At 42.4% G+C, this 13,589-nt stretch overlaps 1 protein-coding gene across 7 annotated transcripts in view; it reads right to left on the bottom strand.

The window, feature by feature from the left end:
• The window catches only part of svila (supervillin a), a 352,019-nt gene that overhangs the window by 45,515 nt on the left and 292,915 nt on the right, over positions 1–13,589 (bottom strand). For all 7 annotated transcript variants that reach the window (XM_043690576.1, XM_043690579.1, XM_043690578.1 and 4 more), the window contains 5 exons: positions 9,261–9,353; positions 8,937–9,023; positions 7,612–7,795; positions 5,920–6,092; positions 2,747–2,902 (listed from right to left, as the gene is read on the bottom strand). In XM_043690576.1, the coding sequence (XP_043546511.1) occupies positions 2,747–2,902; positions 5,920–6,092; positions 7,612–7,795; positions 8,937–9,023; positions 9,261–9,353 (693 nt within the window). The remainder of the gene's footprint in view (positions 1–2,746; positions 2,903–5,919; positions 6,093–7,611; positions 7,796–8,936; positions 9,024–9,260; positions 9,354–13,589) is intronic.

Raw genomic sequence — 13,589 nt, 5'->3', positions numbered from 1 at the left:
AAAATGTGTTGCTGGAAAAGCACAGCAGGTCAGGCAGCATCCAAGGAGCAGGAGAATCGACTTTTCGGGCATGAGCCCTTCTTCAGGAATGAGACCTTCTTCAAGCTCATGCCCGAAACGTCGATTCTCCTGCTCCTTGGATGCTGCCTGACCTGCTGTGCTTTTCCAGCAACACATTTTCAGCTCTGATCTCCAGCATCTGCAGTCCTCACTTTCTCCCGGGAAGAGGTGTAATCCAGGTAGCTGTGGGAGTCGATTGGTTTGTAAAAAATGTCAGTGTCAAGTCGGTCGTCATTAAATGAGATGGAGAGGTCCAGGAAGGGGAGGGAGGTGTCAGAGATGGTCCAGGTGAATTTAAGGTCAGGGTGGAATGCGTTGGTGAAGTTGATGAACCGCTCAACCTCCTCGCGGGAGCATGAGGTGGTGCCAATGCAGTCATGAATGTAGCGGAGGAAGAGGTGAGGAGTGGTACTGGTGTAACTACGGAAGATGGACTGTTCTACGTAGCCGACAAAGAGACAGAATAGCTGGGGCTCATTTGGGTGCCCATGGCTATCCCTTTGGTCTGGAGGAAGTGGGAGGATTCGGGGGAGAAATTGTTCAGGGTGTGGACCAGTTCAGCCAAACGAATGAGAGTGTCAGTGGAGGGATACTGTTGGGAACGTCAGGAGAGGAAGGAACGGAGGGCTTGGAGGCCCTGGTCATGACGGATGGAAGTGTAGAGGGATTGGATATCCATGGTGAAGATGAGGCATTGGGGGCCTGGGAAATGGACGTCTTGGAGGAGGTGGAGGGCATGGGTAGTGTCTCGAACGTATGTGGGGAGTTCCTGGACTAGGAGGGATAGGACAGTATTTAGGTAGGTGGAGATGAGTTTGGTGGGGCAGGTGCAGGCTGAGACAATGGTGGTCAGGTTTGTGGGCCTTGGGAAGGAGGTAGAATCAGGCGATGGGGGGTTCCAGGACCATGAGGTTGGAAGCTGTGGATAGGAAATCTCCTGAGGTGATGAGGTTGTGTATGGTCTGGGAAGTGATGGTTTGGTGATGGGGGAGGTGGGGTCATGGTCAAGGGGGCAGTAGGAGGACGTGTCTTCGAGTTGGCGTCTGTCTTCAGTAGTGTAGAGGTCAGTGCACCAAACTACCGCTACACCCCCTTTATCCGCTGGTTTGATGGTGAGGTTGGGATTGGAGCAGAGGGAGTGGAGGGCTGAGCGCTGTGAGGGTGAAAGGTTGGAATGGAGGAGGGGGGTGGACAGGTTGAGGCTGTTAATGTCCCAGCGGCAGTTGGAAATGAAGGGGTCGAGGCCAGCACGGTGTCCAGGTGGATGGAGTGTGTTGGAGGCGAGTGAAGGGGTCCTCGGAAAGTGGGCGGGAGTCCTGATTGTAAAGGTATGCTCGAAGGCAGAGGAAGAACATTGCCCATCCCTAGTTGCCCTTGTGAAGGTGGTGGTGAGCTGCCCTCTTAAACCGCTGCAGTCCACCTGCTGTGGGTTGACCCATAATGCCATTATGGAGGGAATTTCAGGATTTTGATCCAAGTCAGGATGGTGAGTGGAGGGGAATTTGAAGGTGGTGGTGTTACTATGTATCTGCTGCCCCTGTCCTTCCAGATGGAAGTGGTTGTGGGTTTGGAAGGTGCTGTCTGAGGATCTTCGGTGAATTTCTACAGTGCATCTTGTAGATATAACACATGGCTACCACTAAGCATTAGTGGTGGAGAGAATGGATGCTTGTGGATGTGGTGCCAATCAGACAGGCTGCTTTGTCCTGGATGGTGTCAAGCTTCTTGAGTGTTGTGGGGGTTGCACTCATCCAGGCAAGTGGGGCGTATTCCATCACACTCCTGACTTGTGCCTTGTAGATGGTGGGCAGGCTTCCGGGAGTCAGGAGTAGAGTTACTTCCATTGAATTACTTTCCTAGCTTTTTTCACCCTCTTCTATCCATAACCTTATTTTTTTTGTCTGTGGGTAATAATGAAGCAATGTTTTCGAAGCGAGTTATAACTATACAAATTAAGTTCTATGTTAACAGTTCATACTTGCTTACCTATTTATTTATAATAGATAGTAGTTCTTGTGAAGTACAGAAATTTGGTCTGTTTTCTGTTAGTCTGAGTCTATCAAACAAGTAAACTGGGGAATTTTGCATACTTTGGTAAAATCTTTAACTTTTGTGATAACTCTGAGAATAGCAGGGCTTGATTTCAAGTACACTACCTCATTGAAGTGTGACAAGAAACAAATGGAAGATTTACTCAACTTCTAGGTTGCTCATGTTGCCTTTGCCAATATTCCATTTTTGATTTTACATTTTGCTAAACTTATCAGATAATTGCACTTGAAACTTTTCTTAATTCCTATTCTATTTGATAAAGAACATTTTGTGCAATCTAATGAAACATGACAAAGACAGCTTCTATTGCCCAAAAACGAGGTAAAACTAAGCACAAGAAATACTGCTCAAAATTGAAGTTGAACAGGAATAGCTCTGCTCTCTTTATGTTTCTACACCCTTCCTCAAAATCAAAATGTTGTTGATCTGGATAATGTTTATAGACATGAAACAGTCAGTTATGATCAATTAGTTGAGATCAGTGCATCACCAATTTATTACTTATTTAAAAAACAAATTCTGTTTTAATCTGTCCTGTGCAACATCAGAAATTGGACAGGCACATAGGAATTTTTTTTTTGTAAAAGATTGATGAGATTTCAGGAGGCCTTTCATAAACTAAAGAAATACTGACCTTTAATTTGCAGCAACATCAGCTTTTTGTACGGCACAGCACTGTTGTTCGACACTTGTTCTGTTAAATTCACATTACGGAGATTGACACTGCTGAAGTCCTCTTTGCTAGCCAGACCAGCCAATGCCATTTCTGATAGATTTGAATTTTTCGACACTGACAGAGAATGAAAAAGTGAATTAATACCACTGCAGGACTTGACTTTCCTCCTTTATTTTTGCTCAAGAAACTCCAAGAAAGGCCCGCATTTATGTAGCATCTTTTCTGTCCTCAGGACACCCAAAATGACCTCACAGTCAAATGAGATTTTTTTTTTAAAAAACTGAAGTCACTACTGAACCACTTTGAAGTAAAATGGCTTTGGGTCAGCCATACAGTTCTATGTTCTAGAGTAGTTTATCTCTGTAACTTGAAATAATTTAAAAAGAAACTGTTGTTTTCCGTTAATGGCATGTAACACTTATATAGATACCCGCTTTTTTGGATTTAAATTCTACAATAATTTTATATAATTTCTTATAAGATAGCTGAGTTGTATTGATTTAGTACGGTGACAAGGTTTGATTCCTGATAATGTGGTGGTTAAAGAGAGTTCTTGTAACTAGATTGAGAACAAAAGAAGGTAGCATGGTCCTTTCAAAGGGAGTCTTTTGTAACTTGTTCCAGGCATCAGAGTCATGTTGAAGTTATGTATTAACAAAGGGCTATTTGAACTAAAATATATTGATAGGCTCTTGTACTCTCCAGAACTTTAAGATGTATCAATTATACATTCGTGATGATGGTAGTCGTTAGAACGTGGCACCATAAATTCTGTAAGTAGACACATATTACTGGTAGAAAGTGAGGACTGCAGATGCTGGAGATTAGAGTCAAGATTAGAGAGTACAGCATCAGAGGAGCAGGAAAATCAACGTTTCAGGCAGGAGCCCTTTATCAGGAATGACGGCTCATTCCTGATGAAGGGCTCCTGCCCGAAACTTCGATTTTCCTGCTCCTCGGATGCTGCCTGACCTGCTGCGTTTTTCCAGCACCACTCTAATCCTGACATATTACTGGAACTTGTGTCCCAGAGCTGCCTGATTGATCTACTGCCTTAATTAAGCATTATTCTTTTAAAGTTATGATGAAAGCTGATGATATTAGACTGAGGAACACAGGCAGAGATGCCCTCGAGCGGAGATCACTGATTTCCAACATCCATAACCATATTCCTTTGTGCCAGGTATGAATCCAACTTGCACAGCATTTCCTCCTATTCCCATTGACGAGGGCTAGGGCTTCTTGATGCCATACTTGATCAAATATAGCTTTGATGCCAAAGGCTGTCATTCTCATCTCACCTCTAGAATTCAATTCTTTTGACCATATTTGAATTAAAGCTGTAATGTGGTCAGGAGCTGAGTGACCCTTGCAGAACCAAAACTGGGCATCAGTGAGCAGATTATTGCTGAGCAGGTGCTGCTTGATAGCACTGATCATAAAACCTTCTATTGTTTTACTGCTGACTGAGGGTAGACTATTCATGACTAGATGTTGGGGGACCTCAGGCATGATCCGCATTATGAAATCACATAGCCCTGTCCATCATTTGCTGCTTGGTACACAAGTAGTCTGAAGTATCACTGGACTCAAAACATTAACTCTGTTTACTTTCCACAGTTGCTGTTAGACCTGTTGAGATCATCCAGCAATTTGTGTTTATTTGTTTCAGTTTTACACATGTCTGGTGCTGATTTTGGCAAACCCTCCTACACTCTTCATTGAGCCAGGGTTGCTCCTGGCTTCATTGTAATGGTGGAGTTAAGGATAGTATGGGCTATGAGGTTACAGATTGTGTTGGGAGTACAATTCTACTACTGATGATGGATCTCAGTGCCCAATAATGCCCAATCTGGAGTTGTCAGATTTGTTCAAACTCTATTGCATTTCACAAGGTGATAGCGCCACATAACACAATGGAGTGTATTCTTAATGTGAAGTCAGGACTTTGTCTCTACAAGGACTGTGCAGTGGTCACTCTTACCAATACTGTATGGACAGAGTTACAATAGGCAGGATTAATGAGGATGGAGTTAATGTATGTTTTTCATTCTTGTTGCTTCCCTCACCACTTGCTGCAGACCCAGCCTAGATACAGTTGTGTTGTTGCGGACTTGACCACCTTGGTCAATAATGGTATTGGTGAGCCACTCTTGGAGATGGACATTGAAGTTATGTGCATTCAAGATGTTGAGATCATTTTTTTCAATTGTCAGGTGTCCAAAAGTGGAAGTCATTGATTTATTAATAACTTCCTTTGATTTAAAATGGAATTTAAGGGAAACTTTGTTTCCAAGAGTGTTAAGAATGTGGAACATGCTGCCATAAGGAGTAGTTGAGGAAAACAGCATAGATCATTTTCACAGAATCATGGTTAATTTAGAGCATAGAAAGAGGTCACTTAAAGGGAGAGCTATTTAAGCACATGACCTAGAAGCAAATAAAAAGTATTGATTGAAAGTTCTCCATTATGGGCACCTGGCTGAGCATTGGATTTCTTTTCTCTTTGCTATGTCAATCAGAGAGTAAGGACGGTTCAACTCATTGCTGTGGGTCTGAAGTCACACGTAGGCCAGACCAGATAAGGGTTTTTTTGTGATAATTGATGATGGTTACATAGTCTCCAATTGGCTAGCAAATAATTCCAGATTTATTTTCACCACTAACCATAATGGGATTCAAACGCATGTTCCCAGAGTATTAGCTTGGGCGTCTGATTACTAGTTCAGTGACACTGCCACTATGCCATTGCCTCCCATTGATATTAAGTACAAAGAGAATAATGTTCCTTCTATAAACATTTATCCTGTCTAATCTCACCCAATGTGACCTAGACCTAGTGTGTGATCCAACATTAACACTCATTAAGGGCATTCAATCAAATTGCAAATCTCTGAGCAGATTTGTGGACCTGTTCCACATGACCTGGATTAATAGTGATTTGTATGTTCAGTCATATTCTACTATTGTCACGAGTGGATAGAATTATTAATCTTTGATGCTCTTTATGAATAATATTGCCTGCATAATTGACTTGGAAAATATTGCATGTACACAGAGGAATTAACATTAATTTGGAAAGAAAAAAGTAGTAATTAAAGACTCCAGAATAATACGCATTAAAAACTCACTTTTCTCCACCCTCATTCTCTTTGACTCCATGAACGCAATGTTCAACCGCTGTTCTGTATATTCATGTCGGATATCACCTCTTGCAGCAAGCATTTTAAGTGGATTACGTGAAGACTGTACTTTGCGTGTAGGTTTGATAGCCCGTTTGTGCTCTGCTACTGCAGAGGTCAACCTAGAAGAGAAACAAAAATATTTCTATCATATTATCTTATTTCTCGCGCTCTCTCGCATTTGTATGGCATATAGTTTTCATCCCCTAGAGGAGAAATTACTTCTGTCAATGTGTTGTGAATCTGTGGAATTCACTACCTCAGGGTACAGTGGACAGCAGGAGTAAAATTAAGAAAGAGATAGACACGAGTTTGAATTAATAACAGGTTGAAGTTTTATGGAGAGCAAGTGAGCAGGAAAGCGGAATTGAGGCTGGGATGAGATCTATCATGATTGTATAGAATAGTACAGCAGGCTCGAGGGGTCTCCTCCTATTTCTTACATTCTTTCCACCTTCATAATTACTAAGTAATAAATGCTGGCCTTACTAATGATGTCCAGCAATTTGAGTTTCTCATCAGCAATGCCTTCTCCTTCAAGCGTTCAGGCTTATACTATGAGATTCCGTTCCTGTACTGCAACTAGCCAAACAGTCCTTTCACCTCAGTGATACAGGGCAAGTGTCTAAAAGGCAGAATTTAATATCCCCACCTGGGATGAACTCGGAGGTGAGGTTGAGGAGATGCTGCCTTCCCTCCTTTTTCAGGGCAGGGAGAGTGGGAAGTGAATGGCTTGGAGTCTGCCTTTCTGCCTGGAGGAAATTTGATGTCTTACTAGCCTCATGCTGCCCCAGATGAATGTCAACTCACAGCAATCAGCGCACTTGCCACCCAGAGAGGCCACTCTGCAACACTGCTGGGTTTGCCCCGCGACCTAATGGAGATCATTCCTTGTTCATAAATATTCTGTACTCATCTGATGGACCTACCTTCTGAAACCCCTAGCCTAGTCAACGATCCACAGTTTGGTCAACTTCACCTCTCTCTGGAGATCTACCTACTGCCTTCATGGTGGGTCTCACTGTAAAGCTACCAGTCATCAATTGGCTGGCAACTCCCAGGGCCAGGATTTCTGCACTGCTAGGGTTTTAATCCATTGGAAAGCCCACATTGCACAGACTGAAACAAAGTACAGCAGAGTAATGTGTACACTAAATCCTGCCCAAATAACCTTGTTGGATCAAATACGATTCTTAGGGGTCTGACAGGGTGGATGCGGCAAGATTGTTTCCCCTAGTGGAAGGGTCTAGGATCAGAGGGCATAATCTCAGAGTAAGGGGTTGTCCATTTAAGACAGAGATGAGGAGGAATTTCTTCTGTCAAAGCAATGTGAATTTGAGTAATTCTTTACCACTAAGGGCTACAGAGACTGAGTTGTTAAGTATATTCAAGGCAGTGGACAGATTTTAAATCAGCCATGATCTCATTGAATGGTGCAGCAGACTTGATAAGCTGAATGGCCTACTACATCTTATGCTCTTTATCTTTGTCCAAATCCTGGCCCTCACCCCAAATTGAACACTTCACAACTGTTCATTCTATTATATTAATGTAAATCTGAAAAATTTAGAGAATTAAAGTTGTTTGAGTAAGCCAATTGAATCAAAAATTCAGAAGAGACATGATTTTAATTTGTCATACTTTGGTACATCAGGATCAAAAATGGCATCAAGGTCCTCCTCATCAATTTCCACAGCTCCTGGCTGAATGACAAATGTATTTGTATCTCTGTAGAATCTTGCAAACGTTTCTTCATCATCAGGTCTCATTACTTCCTTTACAGATTGTCCAGTCACAGTTATCACAGCATCTTGTTGCCCTGGTACTGCAAGTCAAAAGATACAATAGCAAAAGTCATAAGATACAACAGCAAAATGGCAAATATGGAACATAAGAAATGTCGGGTGCCTATAAACAGTAGATTGCAAATAGAAAGAGCATAGTCAGAAATCCATTGAATCGAAGGTGACCATCACCATGGAAACCTTCACAGTGTCAGATCCAACAAGAAAGTGGAAACGCCCACTGAAGACTCAGACAACACATCCTGCATGATCACAAAGAACAAGAAAAACTCATCAATTAATTCATCTGAGTCAGTTCAGAAAAGGTTCACTAGGATCATCCTCGAAATGGATGGATAGTCTTAAGGTCAAAGAATAAACAAGTTGGGACTCTACTCATTGGGATTTAGAAGAATGTGAAGTGATCTCATTGAGACATCTCATACAGAAATCTTAAAGTGCTTGACAGGCTAAATGCTGAAAGGATGTTTCTCCTCATGGAGACTGGGACCAGAGGGCAAATGTGTCAGAATAAGTATGAGCCAATTTAAGATTCAATGAGGAGAATTTCTTCTTACGGGGTTGCGAGTCTTTGGAATTCCTTGCCACAGGCAAATGTTGAGGCAGAGTCCTTGTGTGTATTGAAGGCTAAGAGAGACAGATATCTCAATCAGTAGGAGAATCAAGGGTTACGGGAAAATCATAGGAAAGTGGACATGAGGACTGTTGGATCAGCCATAATTCTATTGAATGGCAGAGCAGACTTGAGGTGCTGAATGTCCAATTTTGCTCGTATTTCTTACAGATTTAAGCAGAATAGCTGTGTCAAAGCACCTGCTTTTGTCTGTTCAGTTAATTAAAATATTTTTGATATGCTTCAGTATACTTTAAATAAATATGACAAATATCTGTTTTTTTTAAAAACATAAATTTACTCAACATGTTTTCTAGATCTGGTAGAGAGGACTAAAGTAATACTTAGTCACTTGTCTAGAAAATATAGCTGTTAGCTATATATGCACTGCATCATTTGTCAACGTGACAACCTATGCAAGACTCAGGAGATCATTTTCTCATCCAAACGTTACAGAATTGCTTCTAATCAGATGCAGAATGGAAAACAGTTTATGTACAATGACTTGTTAATGCACTGTATAAAAAAAAAGACAAGCAATTACTTACCTCTGTTCTGCAGTTTGCCCAAGAATGATTCTAGTTTGTCAAGCTTCCTGTCAGTTTCCAAAGGCAAGTCAGATCTGACCTCAATTTCTAGACAAGAAAAAGTAGGACATAAAACGGGTCCTCAAAATCAAAAAGGATGTTTCTGTTTATTCCCAAAATCAAAAAGGGACAGTGTTTTCTGCTTTTCGTTTGGTTAGAGAAAGGGAGAAGGTTGTGGGAACTATCATTTTCATAGTAATCTAACATAGAATACAATTAAGCAAACTGGAAAAACAAATCACTTCAGTCAAGTGTTGCTCTTTAAAAGTATGTACGCTCTGTTACCTTCCTGTGGTTTGGAAATGACGGGCGTGCTATTCTTTATCTTGTGTGAAAGAGGTGAACATACTGGACTCATGAATGTGGGTGATGCCAACCCTACAGAACAAGGAAAGAAAACATTCATTTATTAGGATACAATATATGACAGTGCTCAGTTAAGAACAGAACAATTATACAAATTTAACCATCTACATCACAAGACTTTTCCCAATTATTTATGGGTTGTCCAGCTGGACTTAGTCAAAAGACTTTTAAAAAGCTGCACCTAAACTTTTTCTTTGAATTAGCACCAATTTAAGTTTAATGATCTGAAGTAAAGCCATATTTCTTCAGCTGCAATAATAAGAGAATGCTGGAAATACTCAGTAGGTCTGGTTACATCTGAGGAGGGGGAAACTGAGTCTATGGCCAAGGTGCTCCATTGCCCTCCCATGTCAGTGGTGCACCTGCTAGTGCAAACTCATTGCTCGGAGGTGGTGGTGGAGGAAAATGGCCTCCTAATTGGTCATGTCTGAGCTCCCAAAGATGGAGGCTTGGTCATAAGGGCTGCATCAATGCAAGTCTAGCAGCCCACAAATCAGTGCCACTGCCAGGCCACTTTGAGGGTGTCTCAGCATAATTGCCTGCATTGAAGTAATCAAATAAACAAGGCCAGGAAGGCCATCACAGGACATATTTGCGGCTACACATCCCATCATTGGGGTAGAAACTTTCTGGCTCCAATGGTCATATGGTTTGTTGCTAAGAGACTGTCTAGATTGAGCTAGTAGCCTCTCAAATGGCTGCTCTGACATTGAGCTAACAGCCACCATGTTTTTAAAATGGTCTTCCAAGTGGGGTCTGTCTTACCGTAATTAGCTGCCCACCTCTGTAGTGCTTGCAGCCACCCCTGGGAAGTCCATCAGGGTCAGGAAAATGTTGGCAGACATCTACATGAGCTTCCCCCAATTCTCAGACTGGTCACCCTGCTGGAAAATTCAGCCCAATGACCTGTCATCAGAAAGATCTTTCTAAAAGTCCCTGGCCTGAAATGATAGCTCTATTTAGCTCTCCACAGGTGTTTCCTGACTTGCTCAGCATTCTCTACTTCTGTTTCTGATTTCCAGCATCTACAGCAATTAGCTTTGTTACCTGAGGTGACTGGGCAAATGAAAACAAAAATTTCTCCAAATGAAAACAATACCAAGACAACATCCTGTAGCCTTACCTCTGACTCATACTAGGCACAATTTCTACTGCAGCCAACACCTGAATCAACTTGGCACTTACTCCTTTGGCAAAGGTTCCTCTATAATAGAATAACTGGGCTATTGTTCTGTCCTGGATCTTGTGAAGCAAGTGCACAGGGGCCTCTTTTGTAATATGGGCAACATATCAACAATATTTCTGTTAAATACTTTTAGAATAGTGATCAATTATTGTTAAAAGCTGACTTAACTCATGAAAGCTCCAGGTGAGAAGGTAATGGGAAAGAATTGACGTTTTTGGGGCGGGGACATGGTGAAGAGAGGCTAATTAAGAGATGATGTCATATTTTTATCCCTATAAAATCAACATGAACGCGAATAGGCACACCATTGTTACCATTCACTGGGATTCAGAAAGAAGTGGTAACAGCAAGACAGCAAGAGAAGTGCTTGAAGGAAGAGCTTCGTCAAAGCTTTTAAAAGTCACAGAATCACAGAAGTGTTACTTCGGTCCATCATGTCTTTACCAGCTCTCCAAATGAGCATCATCCCTTAGTGCCATTCTCCTGTCTTTCCCATACACCCTTGGACATTATTTACATATTTTTAAATCATCTAAGTTAAAGAGGATGACCTCAAAGGTAGTGATTGCAGAATTGCTACCAGTGCCACGTGCTATCCAGGGTAGAAATGAAAGAATAGGCACAATGAACACATGGCTTGAGGGTTGATATAGGAGGGAGGGGTTCAGATTTGTGGGACATTGGGACCGGTTCTGGGAAAGGTGGGATTATTACAAATTTGATGGTCAACACCTGAACCAGACTGGAACTAATGTCCTTGGGGGAGTTTTTGCTACCGCTATTGGGGAGGGGGTTGGAAACCAGAAGAGAAGACTAGTAGACAGTGAGGTAGAAATTAGAGATTGTAAGGAGCAGGATCATGAAGTCAGCATTACCAAGGAGAAGAGTAGGCAGAGAGCAGGTGAGTACAAAAGAACTGGTGGTCTGAAGTGCAAATGCTTTAATGCAAGGAGTATAGTGGGTAAGGCAGACGAACTTAGGGCTTGGATTGGTGCCTGGGAGTATGACGTTATTGTGATCACAGAGACTTGGCTGAAGGAAGGGCATGATTGGCTACTAAATGTTCCAGGATATAGACATGATTTGGAGATGCTGGTGTTGGACTGAGGTGTACAAAGTTAAAAATCACACAACACCTGGTTATAGTCCAACAGGTTTATTTGGAAGCAATAGCTTTTGAAGCACTGCTCCTTCATCAGGTGATGAAGGAGCAGCTATCTGAAGCCAGGGGGTGAGGGGAGGAGTTGCATTGCTGATCAGGGATGATATCTTGGCTGTGCTAAAGGAGGACACTATAGAGGGCTTGCACAGTGAGGCATTATGGGTAGAGTTGAGGAATAAGAAGGATGCAGTTACATTGTTGGGGCTGTACTACAGGCCTCCCAACAGTGAGCGTGAGGTAGAAGAACAAATAGGTAAACAGGTTATGGAAAGATGTAGAGGCAACAGGGTGGTGGCAATGGGAGATTTCAATTTTCCTAACATAGACTGGGATATACTTAGTGTTAGAGGTCTGGATGAGGCAGAATTTGTAAGGAGCATCCAGGAAAGTTTTCAAGAGCAGTATGTCAATAGTCCAACCAGGGAAGGGGCCATATTGGACCTGGTCTTGGGGAATGAGCCAGACAAGGTGACAGAAGTTGCAGTGGGGTTTCTTTGGGAACAGTGACCACAATTCTAAGTTTTAGAATACTCGTAGACAAAGATGCGAGTGATCCGAAGGGAAGAGTACTAAACTGGGCCAAGGCCAATTATATCAAAATTTGGCAGGAGTTGGGAAATGTGGATTGGGGGCAGCTATTTGAAGGGAAGTCAACATTTGATATGTGGGAGGCGTTCAAAGATAGGTTGAAGATAGGGACATGCCTATCCTGCACTTTGAAAACAAGGGATAGGAAAGGCAGGATTCGTGAATCGTGGATGATGGGAGAAATTGTGCAATGAGCCAAGAGGAAAAGGGAAGTGTACATAAGGTCCAGGCAGCTATGAACACAACAGACTTGAGGATTATCAGGAGAGTAGAACCAAACGAGGAATCAAACTGGCTAAAAGGGGTCATTAAATAACTTTAGCGAGCAGAATTAAGGAGATTCCCACAGCCTTTTATTCATATATAAGAAGCAACAGGGTAACTAGAGAAAGGGTAGGTCCACTAAAGGATAAGGAAGGAAGGTTGTGTGTCGAACCTGAGAAAATGGGTGATTACTTTACATCAGTGTTCACTGAGGAAAGGGATATGACGAATGTTCAGATGAGAGGTCAAAGTTTGTTTACTCTACATCACGTCGACATAAGAAGGGAGGGTGTGTAGGATAGGCTTAAGGATATTAAGGTGGACAAATCCCCAGGACCGGATGGGATCTATCCCAGGTTGCTGAGGGAGACGAGAGGGGTATTGATACATAACTTTGTAGCATCCTTAAACACAGATGAAATGCCAGAGGACTGGAGAGTTGCTAATGTTGTCCCCTGTACAAGATGGGTAGTAGGGATATTCCAGGTAACTACAGATAGTGAGCCTGACGTCAGTGGTGGGAAAGTTGCTGGAGAAGGTCCTGAGGGATGGGATCTATTTATATTTGGAAGAGAAGTTGCCTATCACTGATAAGCCCAATGGTTTTGTGCGGGAGAGATTGTGCCGTACTAACTTGAGGAAGTGACCAAGTTGATGGGTGAAGGAAGGGCTGTAGATGTCATATACATGGACTTTAGTAAGGCATTTGATAAGGTTCCCCGTGGTAAACTAATGGAGAAAGTGAAGTCACATGGTGTGCAGGGTGTTCTAGCCAGGTGGATAAAGAACTGGTTGAGCAACAGGAGACAGAGAATAGTAGTGGAAGGGAGATTCTCAAAATGGAGAAAGGTGACCAGTGGTGTTCCACAGGGATCAGTGTTGGGGCCACTGTTGTTTGTGATATACACAAATGATCTGGAAGAGGGTCTGATCAGTAAGTTTGCAGATGACATGAAGATTGGTGGAGTAGCAGAAAGCATAGGGGACTGTCAGAGAATACAGGAGAACATAGATGGACTGGAGAGTTGGGCAGAGAAGTGGCAGATGG

The sequence above is a fragment of the Chiloscyllium plagiosum genome, chromosome 5, assembly GCF_004010195.1.
Source record: "Chiloscyllium plagiosum isolate BGI_BamShark_2017 chromosome 5, ASM401019v2, whole genome shotgun sequence".
NCBI classification, from domain to species: domain Eukaryota; kingdom Metazoa; phylum Chordata; class Chondrichthyes; order Orectolobiformes; family Hemiscylliidae; genus Chiloscyllium; species Chiloscyllium plagiosum.
The sequence above is the reverse complement of the archived record's forward strand: the minus strand, read 5'-3'. Positions and strand labels throughout refer to the sequence as shown.